Here is a 26,232-nt window from a genome sequence, read left to right as displayed (position 1 = left end):
TGGGTGACTGTTCAAGGAAGAGCTTAAGTCCCCATAGATCCTGGTGAGAAATAGTGGTGCGGAGGGCCTTTACTTCCATGATGAAAAGATGATGACTGTGGCTAGGAATCGAACATTAGGGAAGATGGTCTCGATGGGTACATAGGTAAGCACTGACATGGGGAAGCACCAAGAGGATATAAGTTCAGTCAGATAGGGCAAGCTGAATCTATATATGAAGTTGGAAACAGGCTTTGTAGTATTATGGAACTAAGGTTTAAGGCAATGAAAAGGAAAATCACTAGAAGGGGTGAGATCAGTAATAGTGTAGGAAGTAATTGATGTTTGTAGTGGGGTCATTGGCCAAAGGCAGTTAAGAGTCAATATCAAAGAGTTGGCATTCAGCCTCAGCTAATTAAAAGTCCTTCTATTGTACAACAAACACCCCTTTTGTCAAGAGATTTGATGATATTGAAGCTATAACTGAGGGAATAGAGTGCTGCAAGTTCAGAGGGAAATATATTTGAGTCAATAAGAGGAGGAGAGATACTTCATTCAAATTATGAAAGGAATAAGGTTAAAAAAAAGCCAGAGCAATAGTCCAAAGCAGAAGAAAAAGTTCTGGATACAGAAGAAAGGGTCAGATGCATGAGGGTTTGGGAGGGTGGGTGGGTGAAGGGAGTGACCTTCCTGACTGAAAAAGAAAGCATAGAAGAGAAGGGACAGTAAAGGCCCAGAAGGAGAAATTTGTTGGCATAGTGTTGCTTCTAGCTCTGCTATGCAAAGTCACCTCAATTCCCCAGGGGCCGTCAATGCCCTGACCACCCCCCTGAACAGCCTGTGTGGCATTCTCCAATGATATCATTGATATCAATTTTTCTCCCTCAGAATTTATTCAAATCAAAGGAAAGTGAGCTGGAGTCAGAGGGAATTGGAAAAATCTGGTAAACAGTAGGTTAGAATGGGAAATGGGATCAGAAGAAAATGAAGAGAAAGAGCGGTTGGAGATAGGCTGGTACCCTAGAGTTTTTTTGAGTTTCTGGTTTGTGATATTTGAAGGCAAGAAAAGGGTTTTTGTTAAAATGCCAATGGCATTGAAATGAGGACCAGGCAACTCTGAAATAAAATGAGTTGATGCTGCTGATGAGAGAGCCTGAGGGAATGCACTCAGCAGCAGATAAAGGAGAGGGTGAACTACGCAAAGTGGTGAGTGACAGGGTTTTAGAGGAAATATCAATGGTCATGAATAGATCTGAAACAGGAAGGGTGAAATCAAAGTTGGCATCCATGTGGAATGAACTGGAGCTGGACACTACATGCAGAGAGATGTGACTGTATAAGTGGTTTTTGGCAGGCACATGATCAAGAACAGAACATGAAGGTGAACGGGGAAAGGGACAAGCAAAAACTATGGCAAAATTAATGCCGCCATTATTTGAGACTAGGGTTGCCAACCCACTAGGAATAGCTGGGAGCCTCCTGGAATTGGCATCGATCTCCCGGTGGCCAAAGAAAGCCTTCTGGAAGATTTTAAAACAACATTTTACATTGACGCTATTGTATGAGTTGGGCCAGTAGTTTGCTGCACAAGTATCATCACCATCCCACCCCACCCTGCCCACCACCCCTAAAACCAAGAGGTCTGGGAAATGTAGTCTTTCTCTCTCCCTGTGTGGAGGAGAGCAGGGGACCGGGCGGACACTGTGGCTGGAGGAGGGGGGATGTTGAGATACAGGATGGGAGTAGCGGTTGGATACAGCTGTGACAGAACGTAAGTAGCTCAGCTGAGATTGAGATTTTCTTGGTGCTCCTGTTTCCAGTATCTCTCCCCACCACCAATTATTGCATATCGACAGCAGTCAGAGGAGGTGGGGCAGGATTTGTATTTATGTATCTCTGTTCATAGATAACAAACCTGGAACCACACCACACCACCGAGTACAGTGATGTCACTTCCGCTGATGTCTCCTGGGATATGTCCAGCCAGAGTTGGCAGCCCTAACAGAGAACTAGCAGCTAATTGAACAATGCAAGTAAAAACCCTGAAGATGCTGTAAATCTGGAACACAAACAGAAAAGAGACGTCTCTTTTAATAATGGGTAAATTAGTCGAAAAAATTATATTAGGGTTGGGAAAATTTGATGCCACAGAAAATGACTATTGTCAATTTTTTTTGTTTTAAAAGATCAAAATCTAGCCATTGCTTTGAACAAATTCTTCTGGATTCTCTGCTTGCGGAAAAAAAAGAGGAAATAATCTGTGATCTCTTTAAATTTATTAATACCATATGGCTAACAGCTTCTGCAAGCTTCAAAGTAATTCCTGAGGCTGATAATGAAAGAGGATGTTGTAAAAAAATGTTTAATATTTTATGTAGCATTTTATCATGCATCCTGTTGTATGATCTATTTGTTGCCCTCACTACGTTTATAAAAACTGTGTTTAGTCCCACACATTTCAGTATTTACCAATAAATTGTTTTAGTAGATTCAAGATAATCCAAAATGATTGTTTTGGATTGTTTATGAAAGTGGAAGTGTTATCTGTACTGTTGGTTCTCAAATTTCAATTGAAGCTATACTAAGTGTGTGCAACCTGTAAAATGTTTGAATTTTAATTGTTGTACCATTTCCCACTCAGTTATTTTATTTGTTTCAGCAGAATTACAATAATCCAGCTGTCATGGCTCTTGCTGTTCCAGTAGCTGTAAAATTCTTGCAGATGGACAACAAGGAACTTTCCCGGAACATGTCTAACTACCTGTCACTCGCAGCTATTGGCAAACCAGAAATCCTTGCAAAGCACACAGCAACCATTGTAAACAGTATACTTCAAGGTAAGGTAGAATAATGTGTATTACTGGGATTATCTCTGAGTTGAATTGGTGAGTTCAAACTCCACCAATATTTGACCATATAATCTAGACAGATAATCAGTGCAATACTGATGGAGTGCTGCAGAATTTTAAGATGAGACATTAATTTGTGATCCATCCCGATGGTCCAGATAAAAGACCCTATGGTATTTAAAGAAGAGCAAGGGAGTTCTCCCAATGTTCTAAACAATATGTATGCCTCGACTAATTCCACCCAAACACATCAACTAAACGTTTATCGCCTTACTGTTTGTGATACCTTGCTGTGTGCAAGATGGCTGCTGTGTTGCCTATGGAACAGTGGATTTCAAAAGCAGCCCCTTGGTTGAGAGCATGCTGGGCCTCCTGAGAATGTAAAATGCTCTTTTAGATGAACATCATTTCTTTTGTTTATTATTCAACTGTTTATCTAGCATTGATCTCCAGATTCCTCAGAGGCTTTGGATTAAACTTAGGGCTGCAGAGGTACAGTAGTTGTAGAAAATTACTTTCAATAAAGAACAATATTGAACTGTTGTATCCTATGGAATAACAAAGCTTGAAAGAATTTGAACCTAAGCTAATCATATCTATCAATCCAATGGGCTGTATTTTAATGTTTGTGGCAAACAAATGGCAGCAGCTATTTATTATGCTCGCAGTTGCCAAAGACTCTCTAGGACAAGCTTCTCCAAACTTTTCGTGTAGGGAGACATTTGTCAATTTTCCTCATGCTCGGGGTGGGGGGCGCAATGAGCAAATTTCAGAAAGCTGACGTTTGGCACAACATTAAACATGAATTTCAAAAAAGAAAGCTGATGTATGAAAAGAAACAACCTGGTGAGCAAAAAAATTCACAGCAATAAATTAATAATTTAAAAACATGAATAATAAATAAAGCCGACCATTAGAGTGTGAAAGGGTGGGAGTGTGTATCTAGCTCCCTCCCGGGCTCAGGGTGCTCACTCACTCACCCTCACCCATTGAGAGTGGTGGAGAGTGCCTGTTGGTGTGTGGGGGTGAGGGTGAATGAGAGGCCTGAGACTGGGAGTGAGCCAGACACGCACTTGCCTCTCGTCCTCGCTCACCCACCCTCACAGCACAGGCACTAAATTGGCTGGGGGTTGGTTGTGGAGAGGTTGTGGGGGGAGGTGGGGGGCGGTGGTGTTTTGGGGGGTGGGGGTGAGGGGTGCGATGAGATGAGAGCTGAGGAGTGATCTGGAGTGAGGCCTGAGACCTACTGGTGTCTGAACGTGGGTGCCTGCCGAGAGGAGTGCCATGAGCTGGGAGGGACGCCGGGAGAGAACTGGGAGGGATGTGGCCAGTGCCAGGGAAAAGGGGATGGAACTAGAAAGAAGTGGCCAGAGCTGCGCCAGAATTGTGGGAAAACGGCAGGCACCATGGGAAAGCATGGTGAGTGGAGGCCTTGCGCGCTCAAGACTCTGTCTATCTATCTGCACATACTCGCAGTTCCTGGTGTTTGCTGCTCCTCCAATCATAGCCTGTTTCTCTCCCATGTATGCTGCTGATAGGCTTAACAGCAAGACAGAAATGGGCTGTGATTGGAGGAGCAGACCCCTGCCGAGATTTTCAAACTCATTGACTCATCATACTGGCAATTTCACCATTTGATCTGGGGACCACATAGAGGGGCCTCGCTCTTGGAAGTTCCTGTTAGCCAACTGTTGAAAATGTGCAATGCCCTCTACAGGACATCTAGGAACTGTGTGAAGAGAGAAAACAACTGTGTATTTCTTTAACCAATTAAATTCATTAATCTGCAATACAGCGTCTGAGCCAGGAAGTGCCATGTATAATATTGAATTTAATATTATATTATGTACAGAAAGTGAAATAGTGAGGGCAAGAAAGATTGGATTAAGAGAGAGCGAGCAATAAAATACACAGAAAGAAGAACAAATTAATTTTGTAAATCTTCAAGAACAATAAAAATCTGAAGGGTTTCCAAATTGGTAAATGTTCGTTTTCAGCGCTAGAGAGAGGTTATTTGTAAGTAACTAAGTCTAGTTACACTGATAAAGGAGTATTTGAACTTGAGCGGGCATGTCCTAATATTTGGTATAAGTTGTATCTATGAGGTTAGTTCCGTAATTCCCTTCCATTCAATGTATTTGAATGCTGAGTCTTGTAGTGAGATACTGGGCTGTAAATGTCAGGGCCAAGGCTATCTCCCATTGGCCGGCTCAGCCCACATGAATCTTTCAGCCTAAAATTGTTTTAAGACAAGACACATCCAGCCAGTCCAGGCTTAAGTTTTGCCTCCTAGAGCTGCTGGCCAATAGGCCAGTCTACAATACCTGCAGCACCACCAGGAGTGGCTGGCCACTGACTGTACTGCAGGAGGCCTGGGAGGGTCAGCAACCATGGATGCCTGCAACCCAAGTAAGCTCAGGCTCTTGCTGGGACCTGCCAGCCTGGCTCCGGGGAAGGGAGTGTGGGGGACATGTTGGACAGGCAGTGGGGAGGAGGTGGATCTGGGGAGGAAAAGTTGTGGGCGGGAGCCTCAGATTGGCACTGGGGACCTAGAAAGGAGGCGTTGCCCTTTTCACTAGCCACCAATCTGTAGGGATCAACCTGCCAGGCAGCATGGTAGGCCATTCCCCCACCACCCATTAAATCAGAGCAGTGGTGGGATGTGGCCCTTAAGTGGGCACTAAATGTTCTCTTTAAGGGCCTCAGTATCCTATAGTTAATGCAATATAAGACATCAGTTATGATATATTTGTGGCAATTCTCCTTTTTACCTTGAGCTTTTAATTCATGTAATGCATTGTTCTCCATTGCTTCTACTTCACTTTGTTACTTCCATGTGTTTTTTTTTTGTTTCCTTCAATACCTTCTATCCCTGTCTTCCATCCAATGTTCTACCTCGGTTCTTTGTCTTTAAAATTGTGTTGTGAACTGGGCTATATTGCAAGAAGCTGTAATCAGATGAATTGCTGAGGCAGGTTTGTGAGCTGGTGAAGGAGGGTTTGGCTGGTGGGACAAATCACCTTCGAGTTAGGAGGATTAAAGTGGATAGCAAGAGGTATGCTGTGTTTAGAAGTTAAATGCTGAAGTAAATTCAGCTGAGTAAATATTTAGTTTGTAATTGCTATGTAGTGAATTACTTTTGTGCTCTTCATGCTAATCATCAGCATTTCATGTCACAATTAATGATTTTGGGTTTATTCAAATAAGTAATAAGCCCAAGTGTCTCACTTCTCCTGAGTATGACTAGTGGCCTACTGGTTCACTCAACAAGCTCCCAATGCAGATGGCTGGGTTGAACCCTCCAGGTATTGTACATGAGTTCTCCCAATCTCATAAGCATTTTCACGTACAATATACAATAATACTGGCCAGCAGAGCTGGAAGGACACTGAAAAGTGGAGTAGGACCTGTCTGTTGCATTAGCCACTGAGCTGAGGTAGGCTGAGATTAAATGGCAAGACAGCGAATGGCTGTCAAGAGGAGGGGGCAGTTTTTTTAAAACATGGTCATGGGATGTGAGTGTCGCTGGCAAGGTCAGCATTTGTTGCCCATCCCTAATTGCTGTTTGGTAGGTGGCAATAACCTGCCTTCTTGAACTGCTACTGTCCATGTGGTGGAGGTACACCCACAGTGCTGTTATGGAGGGAGTTTCAGGATTTTGAGCCAGCGACAGTGAAGGAACAGCGATATATTTCCAAGTCAGGATGGAAAGTGGTTTGGAGGGGAATGTACACGTGGTGGTGTCCTTATACATCCTTATCCTAGAATTCTAGGTGGTGGATGTTGCAATTTTGGGAGGTGCTGTCCAGTGGACATTAGGATAGATGACACATCAAAATTAATGGCAAAAGGAGAAGAACAAATGGCAAGGAGGGCAGTTGACAAATTAGTGGAAAACAAGGGAGAACCGGATAAGTGAAAAGTAAATAGTAGAGGGAAGGGAGAGAGCAAGATTGGTGATGAATGGAGGTAGAATGAATGATAATGAATGAGAAGTATATAACAATGAAAAAAAGGGAAGTGAATGGCAATGAAAGGGTGAGTGAATGGTTCACAATAGAGGAAAACAGGAAACATACAGCAGTGAAGGAAGAGAGGGAAAGGAGTAGAAGCTGGGAGCAGTACTAACAAGAAAGGAGCTAGTAGAAATGGAGAGTGGGGACAGAGTGTGATGCCCTGTACAGAGTGTCAGTATGAGCTTTAAAGTGGGGCTGAGCAACATACTGCCCAGAATGAAATGTAAGAAGAGCACCAATGAAATTAGGTTTAAGGGGGAAACGTCAACTCTTTTCTTCTCCGCCGGTGCTGCCAGACCTGCTGAGTTTTTCCAGGTAGTTCCGTTTTTGTTTTAGAGCTGGGACTGAGTTCCTTGTGGGGCATTTTGCTAGTGCTGTTGGGAGGGCTTTAAACTAACTCAGCAGGGATGTGGGAACCAAGAAAAAATATTAGAGAGGAATATCAGGGTGCACAAAATACTGGGAGGGACAGATAGCTCTAGTATAGAAAATAGTAAGTTACTAGGTAAAGTAGGGATAAGGGAGAAAGTAACAAAATCTAATTCAGGGTTACTATGTATGTATGTGAATGCACGGAGTACAGTAAATAAGATTGGGGAGTTACAGGTGCAGACTGCCATGTGGAAATATGATGTTGTGTCAATAACAGAGACCTGGCTCAAGGGCAGGCAGAACTGGGTGTTAAATATTCCTGAGTACAAAGCATTCAGAAGAGATAAGAAAGGAAGGAAAGGAGGAGGGGTAGCCGTACTGCAATGCTGGAGAAAGAGGATGGCCCAGAGGGTTCAAGGAGAGAATCAATTTGGTTAGAGCTAAGGTACAAAAAGGGTGCAATTACATTGCACGGTGTAGTCTATAGATCACCAAATAATAAGGAGGACCTAGAAGAACAAATCTGCAGGGAAATTACAGAGAGATGAAGGCATTATAGAGTACTTATAATGGGGGACTTTAATTACCTGAATGTAGACTGGAACAGTGGTAATGTAAAGGGTGGAGAGGGGCAAAAGTTCCTAGATTGTGTCCAGGAGAATTTTCTACAGCAGTATGTGTCCAATCCAACAAGAAAAGATGCACTGTTGGACCTGGTTCTTGGAAATGAGGCGGGCCAAGTAGATCAAGCATCAGTGGGGGAACATTTAGGAGACAGTGATCATTGTATTGTACATTCTAGGATGATGATTAAAGAAAAGGGCAATAGGCAATCCAGAGTAAAAATAATTAACTGGACAAGAGCCAACTTCGATGGAGCAAGAGCTGGGCCAGATAGACTGGAACAAAATATTGGCAGGAAAACCTGTAGCTAAACAATGGGCTACCTTCAAAATAGAATTGGTTCGGGCACAGTCAAGGTATATTCCACCAAAAGGGAAAGGTAGGGCAAACAAGCCCAGAGCTCCCTGGATGTAAAAGGGGATTGAAATTAAGATAAAGAAGAAAAAGTGCACTTATGACGGGTGTCAGGTCGAAAATACAACTGAGAGTCAAGAGGAATACAAAAGGTTCAGAGGGGAGGTGAAAAAGCATATTAGAGAAGCGAAGAGGGATTATGAGAAAAGACTGGCAGCCAACATAAAGGGGAATCCCAAAGTTTTCTATAGTAAAAGAGTGGTAAAAGGAAGAGTACGGCCAATAGGGACCTAAAAAGGGAATTCACACAATCCTGGCTAAAATGTGTAAAATAATAATTTGCACATACTACTTGCTGTCTGTATTTTTGAAATGAGCTCTGATATATCCAGCTGATTTACTGAATGGTGACTAATATGAATTGGTGCTGCATTCAGCTAAGACAAAAGGCTAGAGTTAAATCAAACCTGTATAAATAAAACTGGTTCAGCCTCACCTGGAGCATTGCATCCAGTTCTGACCATTAATTACCAGTTAGCAAAGTTAACGTAATTCTTGGATTTACAATTAACAAAACTGTTTTTTAATGTAAATAAACAGTTCAGAGACGCTAGGAATATTTTCTGAAAGCATGATGTGTGCCAACTTGAAAAATAAATGCAGTTGGTTGGGGATATGACAGAAAGTAAATGTATTGTTCAGTGGTTGCGATAAATATTTTTGAATGACTAGGTGAACGAATAACACTGGAACTTTACAAACAGATTGGAAACTTATGAAAATGATGAGGTGACAAAAAGCCAAGTTAAAATAAAAAGATTTCATTTCTCCTTTATATTTACATTGTGAATGAATGAAGTTGAGCTAGAGATACCATAGAGTCATGGAAGCATAAAATGGCTGCAGGACAGAAGGAGGCCACTCAGCCTGTCGTGCCTGTACTGCCTCTCTGCAAGAGCAATTCACCAGGTGTCACTCCCGTTCCTTTTCCCATAGCCCTACAAATATTTCCTCTTCAGATGATGATCCATTTCTCTTTTGAAAGCCTCGATTGAATCTGCTTCCACCACACTCTCAGGCTGCACCTAAACACTTGCTGTGTAAAAACATCTTTCCTCAAGTCACTGTTGCTTTTTTTGCTAATCATCTTAAATTGCTGTTCATTGAATCTTGATCCGTCCACCAGTGGGAACAGCTTATCTCTATCCACTTAGTCCAGACCCCTCACAATTTTGTATATCTCAATCAAATCTCCTCTGAACCTCCTCTTCTGTTAGGAGAACAGTTCCAGCTTCTCAAATCTATCTAAATAATTGAAGTTCCTCATCTCTGGAACCATTCTCGTGAATCTTTTCTGCACCTCCTCTTCACATCCTTTCTAAAGTGTGGTGCCCAGAATTGGATACGATACTCCAGTTGGGGCTGAACCAGTGTTTTATACAGATTTATCATCACTTCTTTTTTTGTTCTCTAGGCCCCTGTTTTCAAAACCCAGCAACCCTTTATTAACCATGTCCTGAAACCTTCATGATCAACAGAAATAAAAACTCTTTTTAGATTTGAGCACATACATTTAATTGTATCCTCCTGAATAAATAAATTCCTAGGCATCCTTTCCCTGCATGAGTTTGGTTTATATTAATTAGCATTTTCCTAGGTTCCTTGTATTATAAACATTGTAAGGGAACATCTGTGGAAAGGAACATATGTGATTGTTGTGTGAAAAAATTAAGGGACATGCTGAAGGGAAAAGAGACATGGAAGGGGAAAATTACATAAGAATTGAGAAAGACTCAGCTAGAAGAGTCCAAAATTGAGCTATTTGTGCTGCATAGGGCTATACTTTGAGAACTGAGCACAGATCTAAATTTCATGAACTAATTTTCTATGTTTAAAAATTAGAATTTGTTTTCGACAAGTTTTAAATGGTAGTAAATCCTGGATTTTCTGCACACACAGATCTGGTTGGCATTGCTGCTTCATGTGTGAACATTGTTTTACAATATTGCTATTTAAAAATCTGAACCAAAATACTGGGTGGAGTTTAATCCAGCCTGTTGCAGCAGTAAACATGATGACCAGGCCCCAGACCTGCTTAATTGCAGGAGAGGCCACATGTCAGTCTGCCAGCGGCTGGAAAACCTCCTGCGATTAAGTCAGAGGCTGACATGAGAAACATGCCCACTCACACTGGAATGTCAGTTAAGCTCATTAATGAGCCAACTGACACCAATTATCCCTGAACCCACCGGAATTTAGTGGTGGTTCAGGGATTAAATGTGACTCACACAGCTTTCCTGTGCCTCCTGAAATCCATCCAGCAAACCCCTGTTGGGTTTGCCAGCGGCCTACCAGAGTGGGGGGTCCCCCGTGTTGGGCACTAGTACCTGGCATCAGGAATGAAGGGTCGCTAAAAGCCAACCCTTGCTCTTGCCTCTGACCCCCTTGCCCGTCCTCTCCCACAGTTCTCTCCCCACCACCCACATTCCTCCCTCACTCAACTGTGGCCAGGGATCCAATGATGATGCCTGGTGAAGTCCTTGGAGCATTACTGGCAATAGCCACCTCTCCCAGTGGCACTGCTCGATGGGAAAAATTTCCATCCCTGGGGTCTTAAATCTCAGAGAACGCCCAACACTAGCCAGTTAATTGCCTGACGTCCACTTAATTTAGCCGGGCCTCCATCACAGAAGTAACGTGATATTTCCACCCAAGATTCCCACTGCCAACATTAAATCCAGCCCACTGTTTCTAGAGTAATTAAAGTTACCAAATTTCTAACAATGCAAGTTGAATTACGAATATATGTTATATTTCTATTTTTTGAGGGTGAGAATCCTTATCGTAAATTGTGTTATTTCTCGATGACCCTTTCATCTTACATTCCATAGCTAAACAATATCGGGTTTTTTCTCTGAAACTGGCCTCAAAGAAATGAGCCTGTCTCCCATGAAGAGGTTTATGGCTTGCACTTAGTGCTTTTCATTGGTGGCACAGATGTTTTTTATTCAAGGGATATGGCATCACTGGCAAGGCCAGCATTTATTGCCCATCCCAAATTGCCCTTGTTCAGAGGGCATTTAAGAGTCAACCACATCGCTGTGGGTCTGGAATCACGTGTAGGCCAGACCAGGTAAGGACAGCACATTTCCTTCCCTAAAGGACATTAGTGAACCAGATGGGTTTTTACAAAAATTGACAATGGTTTCATGGTCATCGTTAGACTTTTAATTCCAGGTTTTTATTGAACTCCAATCACATCATCTGCTGTGGCAGGATTTGAGCCCAGGTCCTCAGTGCATTACCCTAGGTCCCTGGATTACTAGTCCAGTGATAATACCACTACACCATCACCTCCCCTAGATGTAAAGTTAGTGTGTCAAAGGTCATGGGCATAAATTATTATCCATCCACTCCCACAGTGCAACACTTTGGGTTTCAACATAGCTGGCTAGAACTGTAGCCAAATGAAAGAACTTCACCTACTTTTTGTTAGACTTGAAAGATTTTGAAGTGTACGCAGGACTGAGGGGCCTTGGGATGTAGGCACACAAGACTTTGAAGATGGCAGGACAAGTTAAGAAGGCTGTTTCAAAAAAAAACAAGGGCCAGAATATTTGGCTCGGCAAGCGGGGGCGGGGCCCGTTCGCCAAGGCGTAAAATGACTGGGGTGATGTCAGGCGTTCGTCATTTAGGTTTTCAATTCAGCCAGCCCGCCCCCGCACAATCCTCCTAATGGGGAGAAAATTCTCCCCAAGATCTTTGGCTTTGAAAATAGAGGCATAGAGTATATAAGCAAGGAAGTTATACTACCTTTGTAAAATACTGGTAAGGCTCTAGCCCCTGTGCTATTGTAATCCATTTTGAGCATCACACTTTAGGAAGGACGTCAGGGCCTTGGAAAGGATGCAAAGGAGATTTGCTGGAAAGGTGCTAGAGATGAAAGACTTCAGTTCCATAGAATTACTGGTGAACCTCAGCTTATCCTGTTTAGAGCAGAGAATAAGGAGAGATTTGGTAGAAGCGTTCAGAATCATAATTGCTTTTGATGGAGTATTGGAAGAAACAGTTTCCAGTGGCAAAATGATCAGTAATCCAGAAGGCACAGATGTAAAGTGATTGGCAAAAGAACTAGAGGTGACAAAGGAAAACATTTTTTCATGCAATAAGTTATGGTGATCTGGGATGGACTGCTTGAAAGGATGGTGGAAGCTGATTCAATCATAACTTTGAAAAAAGAATTGGATAAATACTTGATAAGGAAAAAAATGCTGGGCTATGGAGAACGAGGAGGAGAATGGCACAAATTAGACAGCTCATTCAAAGAGCCAGCAAAGGCATGGTAGGCCTCTTTCTATGCTGTATCATTAAGTTTCTTTCTTAAGTGTTCCGATTAAATTGTCCACCAGCCATTCTGACCAATATGGCTTTTGCCAAAATACATACACAACACAGATTCTAATGTATTATTTAACAGTTTATTATAAAATTAGACTCTTTATGATAGAATAATTAGATGACTGATATTAGAGAACTTTTACTGTATAATACAGACTTTGTAAAGCAATGTAACTTAGATTACAAAGTTACAATTTTTCACATCTTAAGCATGTGTTAAGCAATGACAATTTTTCTTTGTAGAATGGAGAGGTTAAGTTCCTTCCTTTAATACTTCTTGCTAATCAATTATGCGTCATCAAATGAATGTAAGCATGCACTTATTTGCATTACAGTTAAATCAAAATTGTAAAGTAAAAATAATAGTATTTGAGAGCATTAACTGTTTTGAAATGTAACTTTCCATCTGAATTTATATTAAGACTGCGTTTGTCCTCATTCCTAAAGTGAATCTTACCAGGCCACTCTAGGGGTTGAGGAGGAAAGCAAGATGAACATTTTCTGGTGTTGCAGATATTGGATCTTAAGATCCAGGTGCCAAGGCTTCAGGGATGACACCTCTGTTGTTGCCAGCAAACAAAACTCATGAACCAAATAGAATTAATGTAGTAACAGTCTGACATACATATCTTACTATCAGTATAAATCCCTTACCAGAGATGAGAATTTCTGTACAGGAATAATATTGTGGGAGATTTATACTACAAAGTTCACTCTGCAGTTGAATCTGGAGCATTTTGTAATATAAATAGTCTTTTTTTTCTTATGATTGAACATCATACAATGTTAACAATTTGAGATCCATTTTTTGAGCATGTTAATTTGCAACAAAAATCAAATGCAATTAATAGTAAATAAATTCAGCTCCTCCATGCGGCAGAACCTCTGTGACACTCCAGCCAACAACATTCCCTCTAATGTTGCAGGAATCATCTTTACCAGTCAAGCCCTGTATTTCATGTTTGGAAATGACCCTGTCCCATATATTGAACCCAGTCAACTTTCCTGAAAAGGCTAAGTTTTTATCAAAGCCACCTCCAATGCAACAGCCATTGCTTTCTTGACCCAATTGCAGTAGTCCTCCATTTGGGATATTGTGGCCAACAGCCATTCCTGAAGAAGCAACAGCAAGTTTTCCATTCACCCAAAGTGTCGCATTTCCATCTTCAGCACTCCATGTTGCACAGAAATATGTCCACTGACCAAGGGAGACTACATTTTCGGCAACAATTTTGCTCGTGTCACTATGCACAGAGAGCACAGCAGAGGACCGATTGAAGTATAGCTGAATTTGATAAGGATTTCTCTTTGTTCCATAGGAGAACACAATGGTTTTTTCCAGCAGATCAGTGGCTTTTACCCATATGCAAGCTGTAAATGAGCTAAGAGTCATGTCATCAGGATGAACGCTTGCAAAAATCTTCTTTGAGCGCATAGGAAAGATCAGTGCCATATCACAACCTGAGGGACATTGGAAGAAAATAGTACATGCTTTCAATGACATTATGTACTGTGCACAGTAGCCTTTTTTTTAAACAAAGGTTGACTACATCCTTTTGTTTAGGAAAGACCAAATACCAAGTTTTATGATAAATGTTCAGAAATTATATTTTAAAAATCAAAAAGTTGAAACTTTATAGGCTATTTTAGACAAGAAAAGTTGAAACTATATTTGGTTCTTCTGCAAATGAGAATAAGGATATGATGAGGTACAAGAGCTAACTTGGAAATTAAGGTGCTGGTGGGAATTTGGAGCAGAGGGGGAACAAGGTGCTCATTTTTAAAAGCTCATTCATGGGATGTGGACGTCGCTGGCTGGGCCAGCATTTATTACCCATCCTGAGTTGCCCTTGAGAAGGTGCTTGTGAGCTGCCTTTTTGAACTGCTGCAGTCTATGTGGTGTAGGTACACCCACAGTGCTGTTATGAAGAGAGATCTAGGATTTTGACTCAGCAACAGTGAAGGAACAGCGATATATGTTCAAATCAGGATTTTGAGTGACTTGGAGGGGAACTTCCAGGTGGAGGTGTTCCCATCCGTCTGCTGCCCATGTTCTTCTAGATGGTAGTGGTCGTGGGTTTGGAAGGTGCTGTCAAAGGAGCCTTGGTGAATTCTTGTAGTGCATCTTGTAGATGGTACACACTGTGCATCGGTGGTGGAGGGAGTGAATGTTTGTGGATGTGGTACCAATGAAGCGGGCTGCTTTGTCCTGGATGGTGTCAAGCTTCTTGAGTGCTGTGGGAGCAGCACTTGTCCAGGCAAGTGGGGAGTATTCCATCACACTCCTGACTTGTGCCTTGTAGATGGTGGATATGCTTTGGGGAATCAGGAAGTGAGTTACTTGTCACATGATTCCTATATCTGCTCTTGTAGCCACAGTACTTATATGGCTGGTCCAGATCTGTTTCTGGTCAAAGGTAACCCCTAGGATGTTGATAGTGGGGATTCAGTGATGGTAATGCCATTGAACATCAAGGAACAATGGTTGGATTCTCTCTTGTTGGAGATGGTCATTGCCTGACACTTGTGTGGCACAAATGTTACTTGCCACTTGTCAGCCCAAGCTGGATATTGTTCAACTCTTGCTGCATTTGGACATGGACTGCTTCAGTATCTGAGGAGTCGCAAATGGTGCTGAACATTGTGCAATCGTCAGCGAACATCCCCACTTCTGGCCTTATGATGGAAAGAAGGCCATTGATGAAGCAGCTGAAGATGGTTGGGCCAAGGACACTACCCTGAGGAACTCCTACAGTGATGTCCTGGAGCTGAGATGACTGACCCCCAACAACCACAACCATCTTCCTTTGTGCTAGGTATGACTCCAACCAGTGGAGAGTTTCCCTCCTGATTCCCATTGACTACTGTTTTGCTAGGGCTCCTTGATGCCACACTTGGTCAAATGCTGCCTTGATGTCAAAGGCAGTCACTCTCACCTCATCTCGGGAGTTCAGCTCTTTTGTTCATGTTTGAACCAAGGCTGTAATGAGGACAGGGCTTTTTTTCTCACCTCAAGAATACGGTGAATGTTCAAGGCTTTAATTAGTTGAGCAGGTCGGTGATTGGTGAATTTTAAAGATTTTATCCCTCTAAAATTTGGACAGTAGTTTAAACCAGCACTAGCAAGATATAAGTATTGCATTAAATTTATACATTAACTAGTCAAACTATTTGGTATAAATACAGAAAAAATTTGAGTGATATTTCTAAACTCAAAACCTAACTAAATTAAACACTATAAAGGTGGCACGGCAGGTGGTGTGCTGCAGCTGTAGCATGTGGCTATTGGTGGACACTTATGTGATCCAAGGCAACCACATCTGCAGTGTGTCTATAGCTCTAGGGACTTAAGCACCAAGTTGATCAGCTGGACTCTGAGCTTTGAACACTGTGATGCATCAGGGAGAGTGAAAGCTACCTGGATACTTTGTTCTAGGAGCCAGTCAAATCCCTTAGGCTAGGTATCTCAGGTTTAGCCCATGGTCAGGGATAGGAGGGTGTGACTACAAGTGAGGTAGGATACCAATGACAAAGCTTCTATAAGTATATAGTAATTGTTAGTCTCTAAGAGCATGAGACTGGGGAATTAATAATGAGAAACGAGGAAATGACAAAGATTTTGAACAAGTATTTTTATCTGTCTTCACAATAGAAGACACAGAAAGCATCCCAAGAATAATAGGAAACCAGGAGGCAAAAGGGAGGGAGGAACTTAAACAATCACTAGAGAAAATGTACTGGGAAAACTATTAGGTCTAAAAGCTGACAAGTCCTATGGCCTTAATGGCCTGCATCCTAGGGTCTTAAAGGAAATGGCTGCAGAGATCATGGAAGCTTTAGTTACAATTTTCCAGAATTCCCTAGATTCTGGAAAGGTTCAAGCGGATTAGAAAACCACAAATGTAACAACGCTATCCAAGGAAAGAGGGAGACAGAAAGCAGGAAACTACAAGCCAGTTAGTCCAACATCTGTCATTAGGAAAATGTTAGAATCCATTATTAATGAGGTATTAGCAAGACACTTAGAAAATCATAATGCAGTCAGGCCGAGTCAGCATGGTTTTGTGAAAAATAAATCATGTTTGACAAATTTATTAAAGTTCTTTGAGGATGTAACAAGCAGGGTGGATAAAAGGGAACCAGAAGATGTAGTGTATTTGGATGTCCAAAAGGCATTTGATAAGGCGTGAAATGAAAGGTTACTGTGCAAGATAAGAGCTCATGGGTGTTGGGGGCTGATATATTAGCATGCAAACAAGATTGGCTAACAGGAAACAGAGTCAGGATAAGTGGATCATTTTCAGGTTGGCAGACTGTAACTGGTGGAGTGCCGCAGGCTTCAGTGCTGGGGTCTCAACCATTTATGATCTCATGACTTGGATGAAGGGACTGACTGTATTGCAGTCAAGTTTGCTGATGATACAAAGTAGGAAAGCAAGTTGTGAGGAGGATACAAAGAATCTGCAAAGGGATATGGATAGGTTAAATGAGTGGGCAAAAAATGGCAGATGGAGTATAATGTGAGGTTCTTCACTTTGGCAGGAAAAATAAAGACATAGAATATTATTTAAATGGAGAGAGATTGCAGAAAGCTGCAGTACAGATTGATCTGGGTGTCCTGTACATGAATCACAAAAGCTAGTGTGCAAGTACAGCAAGTAGTTAGGAAGGCAAATAGAGTGTTGGCCCTTATTGCAAGGGGGATGGATTATAAAACTGAGGAATTCTTGTTACAGCTGTACAGGACATTGGTGAGACCACGCCAAGAGTATTGTGCACAGTTTTAGTCTACTTATTTAAGGAGGGATATACTTGCATTGGAAGCAGTTCAGAGAAGGTTCACTAGGCTGATTCCTGGGATGAAGGTTGTCTTATGAGGAAAGGTTGAGCAAACTTGGCCTAAATTCATTGGAGTTTAGAAGAATGAGAGGTATTCCTGTTGAAACATATTAGATTTTGAGGAGGCTTGACAGTGTAGATGGTGGGGGGATGTTTCCTCTCATGGGGGAATCAAGAACTAAGGGGCACAGTTTAAAAATAAAGGGTCTCCCATTTAAAACAGAGAGGAAGAATTCTTCTCTGTAGAAAGTTGTCAGTCTTTGGAATTCTCTTCCACAGGGAGCAGTGGAGGCTGTGTCATTGAATATATTCAAGACTGAGTGAGGCAAACTTTAGATCGACAAGAGAGTTGAGTGTTATGGGGAAAGGTAGGAAGGTGGAGTTAAGGCCACAATCAGATAAGCCATGATCTTATAGAATGGTGGAGCTGGCTCATTGGGCTGAATGCCCTACCCCTGCTCCTATTTCTTTTGATCTTAGGAGAAGAAGGGCTAATTTTAAGGCTGTCAATAAAATCTTAGTATTCAATGCAATGATGACTATAGTTCATTATTTTGCTTTCTTGTCTGAGGTGTGTGCTAATAAGTATGAGCTGTCTGGTCCAACAAATTGACTCATTCAAAGCCCAGAGCACTGATTATAGGACCCAAATTCATGGTCCAGCAAGGAGCAGCCAATTTAGGATAGATCCAGAGCTTAGAAATTGGGCCTGGAGGGCATTGTAGTAACAGGAGGGTGAGGGCATCTGGGGAGGCTTAAGGTTTTCTTGCAGGTCCTGGAGGAACATGGCTGCTCCTTCTAATCCACAAAGAAACAAAATGAAAAATGCCCAGTTTTCTGAATCTTTACAAGACTTGGATCCCACTAGCTGCCATAGTCTTATGCTGCTGGCTCCGGCACAGCAACTTGCTACGATTTTTAGTTAATTATGTAGTGGCATTCTAAGTTCATCACAGACCCTTATTATAACATGTATTAATTATATATTAATTTAATATGAATAAGAATTCAAGAGGCCCCATTTTGCTGTGGTGGGCAAGTCTGCTACCTCCATAAATTGGGCACTCAAATGGGTAGAGGATAGGGGTATCTCTATGTATTCTACTACTATTTTAACCGCCCACCCACCAGGCGAACAGGATTAAATTTGAGGCTGTGTGCTTTTCATATCTTCACATCCTTTCCTTGGAAATTAATGTGAAGTAGTGGAATCATTCGGCTCATTAAAAGTCTGGCAAGCAGCAGCAACATGAACTCTCCTTCGATCACCATAATCATCTTTATACCAGACAATAAAGTGGCTAGCCGTATGCAGTGATGCAATGTATGAGCTCCCGCAATGATGGTGGTGGTGGTGGTGGAGGTGGGGGTGGGCACATCCACACCCATACTTTTGCCCACACCGCCCTCACTCGAGGATCTTGCTGGTTATCAATCCAGAGTGGAGTTTAAATCCTACTTCTTCGGATTCAGAGGTGGAAATGCTACCACTAGCATTAGGGTTACTAATTGATTTGGTATGAATGAGGCATCAAAGACAAAGAGGCAAAGTATCTTGCAACAGCAGCGGAGGTGTTTGGGAGTTTGAAAATGCATTTATTTGGGAGCTGGATGAAATTTCTATGCAGGCTGCATGTTGGATGGTGTACGGCTGGCATCTGGTGGGTGAGTATTGAACAATGCAGAAAATTATCAGGGCAAAAGATAGGTTTGCCACCAACAGAAGAATTACTTTGAGGAAGAAAACATTTCATAATGTGAAAATGACAAATCCTGATCTTAACGTAATTTCTCTGAATCTTAAATAATTTAAACTGAATTTTACCAGCATTATATATTCCAGTAAAAATGTTCCTTATTACAAAAAGTAGGTCCAAATATTGCTCATTCTGTATATCTGTTTAAAATATTGTTCTGATATTTCTATTTCCAATTTTCACACGCACTGGAAAACATTGGCAAAAATGAACCATTTTTAGCCTCTTAGAAATATCAATTTGGTCCTCTAATTTCCCTTATAAAATCTACATATAAAATATTTTTTCCAATACTTAATCTGCACATAGGAGGGTTTTCTTTTAATTTTTACCATGCAGTAACATTTCTGAAACATGTGTTACTGAACTTCTATTTTTTCCCATATAATGTCATAGATATTAGAAGTCAGGAAGAGGTCTGCACCTCATGCTTCAGTTTCTCAGCTATTAAAGTATGTTAATGATTGAATAATGGTTGGGATTAAAAGAGAAGGGAAATACAGAATATCAATAATTAATAGTGAGGAAGAGTACCTGATGGTAAGATGTGTTTAGCTGACCACTTCTGACATCTTGTCAGCTCAGCTTTAGATTGTTGCAGTTCAGTTGCCAAGGAATTCAAAGTTGTTTCCAAGTTTTCAGGAATTCTTTTCTTAATGCCAAGTGACAGCTTCTGATCCTTCATGTCCACTGCCATTTGCCAAGCCATCTCAAGTTTTTTTAGCCTGTTGGACAGATCCTGGCTCACCAAAAGAAGCTGCTGAAGTATATTTTTCTGTTCTGATTCAATTTCTATGTTGGTTTCACTGATTTCTTCCAGTGTGGATGCCAGTTTCTTGTCCATTTGTGTTGTGATGTGCAAAGTTGCACTATCCATGGCATTTGTGCAAGTCCCTGCAAAGTTGGCTACAAACTGACGCATTTCAGAACGTATACTTTGCAATTCTACCTTACACACTTCATCAGTGGTGTGTTGTAGGATGTTCTGTTTCATTTGGGAATCCTCCAACATTACAAATAGCTTATCCCATTTAGTCAATTCTTTTTGGCATTTACAGGAACCATCTGGGGAGGATAAGTTTAGATGAAATGAGTGCTAAATTAAGTACAGAAGGTTTCATATCACTAGATATATAGCTGTATTAGATAATGCAACATTTTGTTGAAATTATACTAAACTTGATAATTGGTAGCAGAATCATTTGTAGCTTTACCTAAATGCTAAATAAACATTAAGTAAAATTAAATTGCTTGTATTTTATTAATCTTAGAAAAGAAAAGACTTGCATTTATATAGCACCATCCACAACCTCAGGTGACCCTAAAATGTTTCACAGGCAACTAAGTACTTTTGAAGTGCAGTTACTGTTGTACTGTAGGTAATGCAGCAGCCAATGCACACATAAGAAGGAAGGTCCCACAACAGCAGTGTGATAGTGACCAGATAATCTGTATTTTTGTGTGAAGTTGGTTAAGGGACAAATATTGCTGCTCTTCAAAATAATGGCACGTGGTATTTACAACCACCTGAGAAACCACCTTGGTTTAACATCTTATCTGAAAGACAATCTTCAGCAATGCAGCAGTCCCTCAGTACTATATTGGATTTTGCATAACTCAAGCTACATGATGCTTTGTCATTAATTTTAAATTGAATTACTATCCAAATAAATTTTTGTTACTACTCACCACGTGTTACATTGCTACATGTTAGAATAAATTAAGTATGTTAACATTTTGTCAGCGGAGCTAATGAGCCTTTTTGGAGTTTGTCTTATCCTGAGATTAGTAGCAAACTGCCTATCATATAGAAGTTAATGGAAATAAGAGCATGAGCTATGTTACATGTGCTATTTTACTGATAATCAGTAAGATTTTCCAACATTTGTAGACAATAAAATAATTCAGCCATAAAATATCTTTATTTGTGAAATATTATTATAAAGCTAAATGTATTGTAATTTCAAACTGCCAGTTTCATCAATAAAGATGCTGCAAAAGTGCAGAAAACATTATAAAACATACAGTATAATAGCATAATCAATATTGAACAAAATCAAGTTATCTAATTCTACAATTAACTTCTAACAATACCTTACCTGGTAAAACAGAGATTTTATTTTCCACCCCATGAATATGTTGTATCTCTTCATAATCCTCTGCCAAAGTATGGGACAAGTTCAGTAGAACCCATAGTATTATTGTAAGTGCAGCCATTTCTTCCGAGTTGTGTTCTTTTCAGTCTATAGTAGTATGAGGGCACTGCTCTGTTGATTTAGTTCCTTCAGTATGAGCTCTAAAAGGGACTGAACATAAGCCTCCAAAACCTCTTAATAAATAGTAAGTGCAGAGTGATGCAAGAACATTGCTGCATGTACTTTATACCAATGACAATGAGCTAGAGTTTTGCTTTCGCAACTAAGAGGTTGAATTACACAACCTTTAAACTTGTGGTTTATGAGCACATGTGGGTAGGTGTATATAAGAAAGGGCCCAGCACTGGGGTAAGTTTTCGATTGCAAGCCAGATGTAATTATCTACCACTGGGGAATGCATTTTTGTAATATAAAGTGGTAGCAATAAGTGACGAATGTGTATGAAGGCAGAGCAGGGCAAGTCCCAGAGGATTGTGAAAATATGCAAGGGCTTTTATTTCTGCATTTGTTAAGTTCTTTTTTACAGTTTTCCATGTGAAAGTAGTTAGGTACAATTCCTAAGATAGCTTTGATATGTTTAATGAAAGAAAAATACTGAAATCTGTTTAGCATTTTATGTTAGATATATTTCATCTGATAGTCATCCTTTTAAAATGCATGAATATGTAAAAAGCAGCAAAAGCTTTTTTTGTCTTTTGTCATTGATTTTGCACTTGCAATTTCTGAGTGGTGCATGAACTGATGGGTGCAAATTATATGGTGCTATGATTCACCACAAGGCCTGATCCTTGATGTGCCATCAGAACGAAGTATTAATTGGAGGTCAGAGATTTCTCCACAACACTAGAGCAGTATTGATTTTGTCCAGAGAGCAGATTGTTTACTTCATTTTTCTGCTAGTTGAAGTTGTGTGGTTTATGGATACCAAATTAAGGGAAGAATTTTTTTAAGTTCCCAAAAAAGTTTTGTGCACGAATCTTTCCACGATTGTAAACTGATTTGAACTGAGGTCCAACACCTGTATTTATTTAAATCCCCTCATTTAAAATAAGTGTCGGTCTGTTTTACAAGGGTCGGGGAGGAGGAGGAAGTTGTATATTGAGTTGGAAGTAAGGAACATGGGGGAGCTAATTGGAGATTGAAGGCTCATTCAGAAAGATTGTATACTAGGTTAGACTTGTATGTTAATATGGACTGTTACATTCTGGGCTTTTGGTAATATTGCCAAATATGTCATTCTCTGAATTCAAAATTGATGACTTTGAACCGCAACAACTTAGATTTATATAACACCTTTAACATAATAAGACATCCCAAGGTGCTTCAAATGAGTGTTATAAAGTACGATTTGACACCAGTCACTTAAGGGCATTAGGTATTAAGGCAAATGACCAAAAGCTTGGTCAAAAGATAGCTCTTAAGGAGTGACCTAAATGAGGAAAGAGAGACAGATGTTTAGAAATGGAATTCCAAAGTTTAGGGCCTAGGCAGCTGAAGGAAAAGCCATCAATGCTGGAGCAATTAAAATCAGGGTTGCTCAAAAGGCCAGAATTAGAGGACTACAGATATCTTGGAGAGTTGTGGGGCTGGAGGACATTAAAGAGATAGGGAGAGGCAAAGAACTTGAAAATAATTATGAGAATTTTAAAATCAAAGTGTTGCTTAACCGGGATCTAACATAGGTTAGCAAGTGCATGGGTGAATGGGACTTGGTGTGAGTAAAAACATGGACAGCAGAAGTTTGGATGACCTCAAGTTCACGGAAGGTAGAATGTGGGAAGCTAGCCAGGAGTATGTTGAATAGTTAAGTCTGGAGATAACGGAGGCCTGGATGAAAGTCTTAGCAGCTGATGAGCTGAGGGAGGAGCAGAGTCGAGTGATGTTACCGTTTAAATTCTGTCAAATAGCATTTTTAAAAACTCCTCATAGCAAACAAAATTGTATTCATACTCTATGTGTTATGATAGGGTTAAATAGTTAGACAGCAAGCCCCGCTGTTCAGTTCAATAATGATTTCCTTATGTTACGGTTTAAATTTATGAATGGTATGTAGGTTGTAATAACTTTGAGGTCACCTGTTGTGCTGTAAATTACTCCTACTACATTTAGGATTTTTGAACATTTATGTTCAGTAAAGGAAGAACTAAATTAACTGTTCCTTGATTCCTTAAATATGACTGTGAAACCTTACATACTTTCAGTGGCATCACCTTTTGTTTATTTACCACAGATTCCTTTATGCACACTGAGGAATGGCTTCCAGATGATTTACAAACTATTGAATCCTTTATTTTCTTCTTGTGCTCACAGGGAATTCCATGTTGCTGCGTGTTTTACCTTCAGTGTATGAGAAACAGCCTGAACCTATTAACTATCACGTGACAGAACTAGTCCAATTAATGTCACGACTGGAACCATCTGAGCAGCAGCATCTTCTCCGCCTTCTACAATTAATAACCAAGCAATGTCCTCAGGTGAAACACTTTTTAACTGTTCAATCATTTCTTTTATAGAAAAAAAGGCTTGCATTTATGTAATGCCTTTCATGACGACCGAATGGCCCAAACAGCCAATGAAGCAACTTTGAAGTGTAGTAACTGTTGTAATGTTGGCCAATCGACAAACAATTTGCACAAAACCGTCACAAACAGCAATGTGTTAATGGCCAGATAATCAGTTTTTTTGTGATGTTACTTGAGATAAATATTGGCCAGGACACCGGGGATAACGCCCCTGCTCTTCTTCGATATAGTTCCATCCTTAACATCCAGCTGAGAGGACAGGCCGGGCCTTGGTTTCACATCTCAGCCAAAAGACTGCACCTTTGATAGTGCAGCACTCCCTGCTTACTGTACTGGAGTGTCAACCTTGATTTCCATCCTGGAATGTGACTTGAACCAACAACCTTTTTGCTCAGAAAGTGAGAGAGCTACCAACTGAGCCACAGCTGACACACGTCATTTGATTATTTATGTCATTGCTGTTATTGGGACATTACAGTATATAACTTGGCTATCATGCTTCCCTATTTTTCAGCAATGACCGCTTCAGAAATGCTGTATGATGCAAGTTCATTCATTTCTTTAACTTGTGGCATAAGACTAACGACTGGAAACTAGAAGCATGTTCCTTATTTGAGCTTTAGGTTTTTAGTTCTGTTGTCTTATTAGTGATAGCCCTCGGCTGGATTTTACCACCCCAAGCCGACGTGTTTGAAGGTTTGCCCGCCGCCTTCCCACCCACCTCCAACTTATCTCCCATTTTATGGGTGGAAGCGTTGGGATTGTTGTGTTCCCTGCCAGCCCTTGGGCTTATTGAGGCCCTTAAGTGGCCAATTAATGGCTACTTAAGTGCCTCATCCTGCCCCACCACTATTTTACCTGAGACAGGGATAGACCCACGCCAAGTGGGTAGCCCGGCAGCTTTTTTTGGGTGGGCTAGTGTCAGGCAAGCGGGGGCTGGGAAACCTTCTTTGGGGGCCCTTTGTGCCCATTGGAGGCCCCCCTCCCCCAAGATCATACCACCCTTTAACCCTTCCCACTGGCCACTTAGGTTCCAGCAGGCAGTGGGTCTAGTTTATGGCCAGGATTTCCCGGTCGGCGAGCGGGAGGCGGGGCCTGCTCACCAACACATAAAATGACGTGGCATGACGTTGGGCGGAACTCCTGACGTCACCCCGCCTCATTTAAATTTTCAGGTTGGCGGGAGCTCAGTCGAATCAGCTGTGCGCCCGCCAACCTGTCAATGGCCAATTGAGGCCATTAACAAAGTACTTAAGGTTATTAATGGACCTGCCCGTCCAACCTTAAGATTGGCGAGCAGGCTGGGAGCCCTGGCAGGCTTAAGAAAAAACTTGAAACCTCATCCACTGGCGGGATGAGGTTTCAGGTAGGTTTTAAAATTTTTAATAAAAGTGTAACTAAAAGTGATGGACATGTCCCAACTCATGTGAGGGGACATATCAGGGAAATTTATTTTTTTTCTATTTTTTAACATTTTTAATGTGGTATCGATCTCCCTGAGGCAGCACTTTGCCTCAGGGAGATGAATGTGCTCTTTCACGCACACTTGGCTCTGCCTTATATGCCTCGAGGTGGCAGGCCTGAGGTGGGGTTGTGGTGTTGGGGGTATACAGTGCTCCAGGTAGGCTTAGAGTCCCTGTCTGCCTGCCTAAGTGCAGGAGTAGCCACAGGCCACTTTCTTGAAGTGCTCTTACTACCTTCCATCTCAAGCTGCTCCTTTCAAGCTGTAAGGCCACTGATTGACCATTCAACTTCAAAAGCCCATCCATTATCCATTGTCTCCATGCCAATTAAGGGGTCCCACATAAAAATACCAATGAATGACTGTTTACACCCCAGGGGCAGGTCCGACATCCAAAAAACAGTCTGATCTCTGTTTTCCACCCTGGAGGGAAAATCCAGGCCCTGAAGTTCTAACAATGTTAACACATTCAACTTGTCTGAAAGAAATGTGCTTTTTATGGTATTCAGTGGTTGTGAACAAACAGCTGGATAGCAGATGTTTTTTTCTGTTAATGCTAAACAGGGAATGAATTGTAAAGTCTAATTCAAGATTGCAGTCATTGTCACAGGGTGAAGGACTGTCGCTTTTTTAAATTCATTCACAGGATGTGGGCATTGCTAACAAGGCCAGCATCTATTGCCCATATCTAATTGCTCTTGGAAAAGTTATGGTGAACTGCCTTCTTGAACCATGGCAGCCTGTCAAGTTAGTTCCACAGCACTGCTAGATGGGGACTTCCAGGATTTTGTCCCAGTGACAATTGTGGAATGGTGATATGGTTCCAAGCCAGGATGGTGACTTGGAACAGAACTTGGAGGTGATAGTGTTCCCATGCCTCCTCTACCTTTGTCCTTCAAGGTGG

The 26,232-nt window shown here is 41.3% G+C and overlaps 2 protein-coding genes across 3 annotated transcripts in view; one reads left to right on the top strand and one right to left on the bottom strand.

Annotated features, from left to right (window-relative positions):
• LOC121271808 (pentraxin-related protein PTX3-like) overlaps positions 1-21,842 on the bottom strand; it is a 58,052-nt gene extending 36,210 nt beyond the window's left edge. The window contains exons 1-3 of one of the 2 annotated variants that reach the window (XM_041178096.1): positions 21,288-21,596; positions 19,723-20,253; positions 12,659-14,053 (exon numbers count right to left, since the gene is read on the bottom strand). In XM_041178096.1, coding sequence (XP_041034030.1) covers positions 13,437-14,053; positions 19,723-20,253; positions 21,288-21,405 — 1,266 coding nt within the window. In that variant the 5' untranslated portion in view covers positions 21,406-21,596 and the 3' untranslated portion in view covers positions 12,659-13,436. Of the gene's footprint in view, positions 1-12,658; positions 14,054-19,722; positions 20,254-21,287 lie in introns of those variants that run through there. The other variant, XM_041178103.1, reaches the window with a different exon arrangement.
• veph1 (ventricular zone expressed PH domain-containing 1) overlaps positions 1-26,232 on the top strand; it is a 244,254-nt gene that overhangs the window by 20,332 nt on the left and 197,690 nt on the right. Inside the window, exons 3-4 of the mRNA XM_041178084.1 lie at positions 2,642-2,816; positions 23,655-23,818. Of these exons, the coding sequence (XP_041034018.1) occupies positions 2,642-2,816; positions 23,655-23,818 (339 nt within the window). The remainder of the gene's footprint in view (positions 1-2,641; positions 2,817-23,654; positions 23,819-26,232) is intronic.

The sequence above is a fragment of the Carcharodon carcharias genome, chromosome 2 (genome assembly GCF_017639515.1).
Source record: "Carcharodon carcharias isolate sCarCar2 chromosome 2, sCarCar2.pri, whole genome shotgun sequence".
In the NCBI taxonomy this organism is placed as follows: Eukaryota; Metazoa; Chordata; class Chondrichthyes; order Lamniformes; family Lamnidae; genus Carcharodon; species Carcharodon carcharias.
The sequence above is the reverse complement of the archived record's forward strand: the minus strand, read 5'-3'. Positions and strand labels throughout refer to the sequence as shown.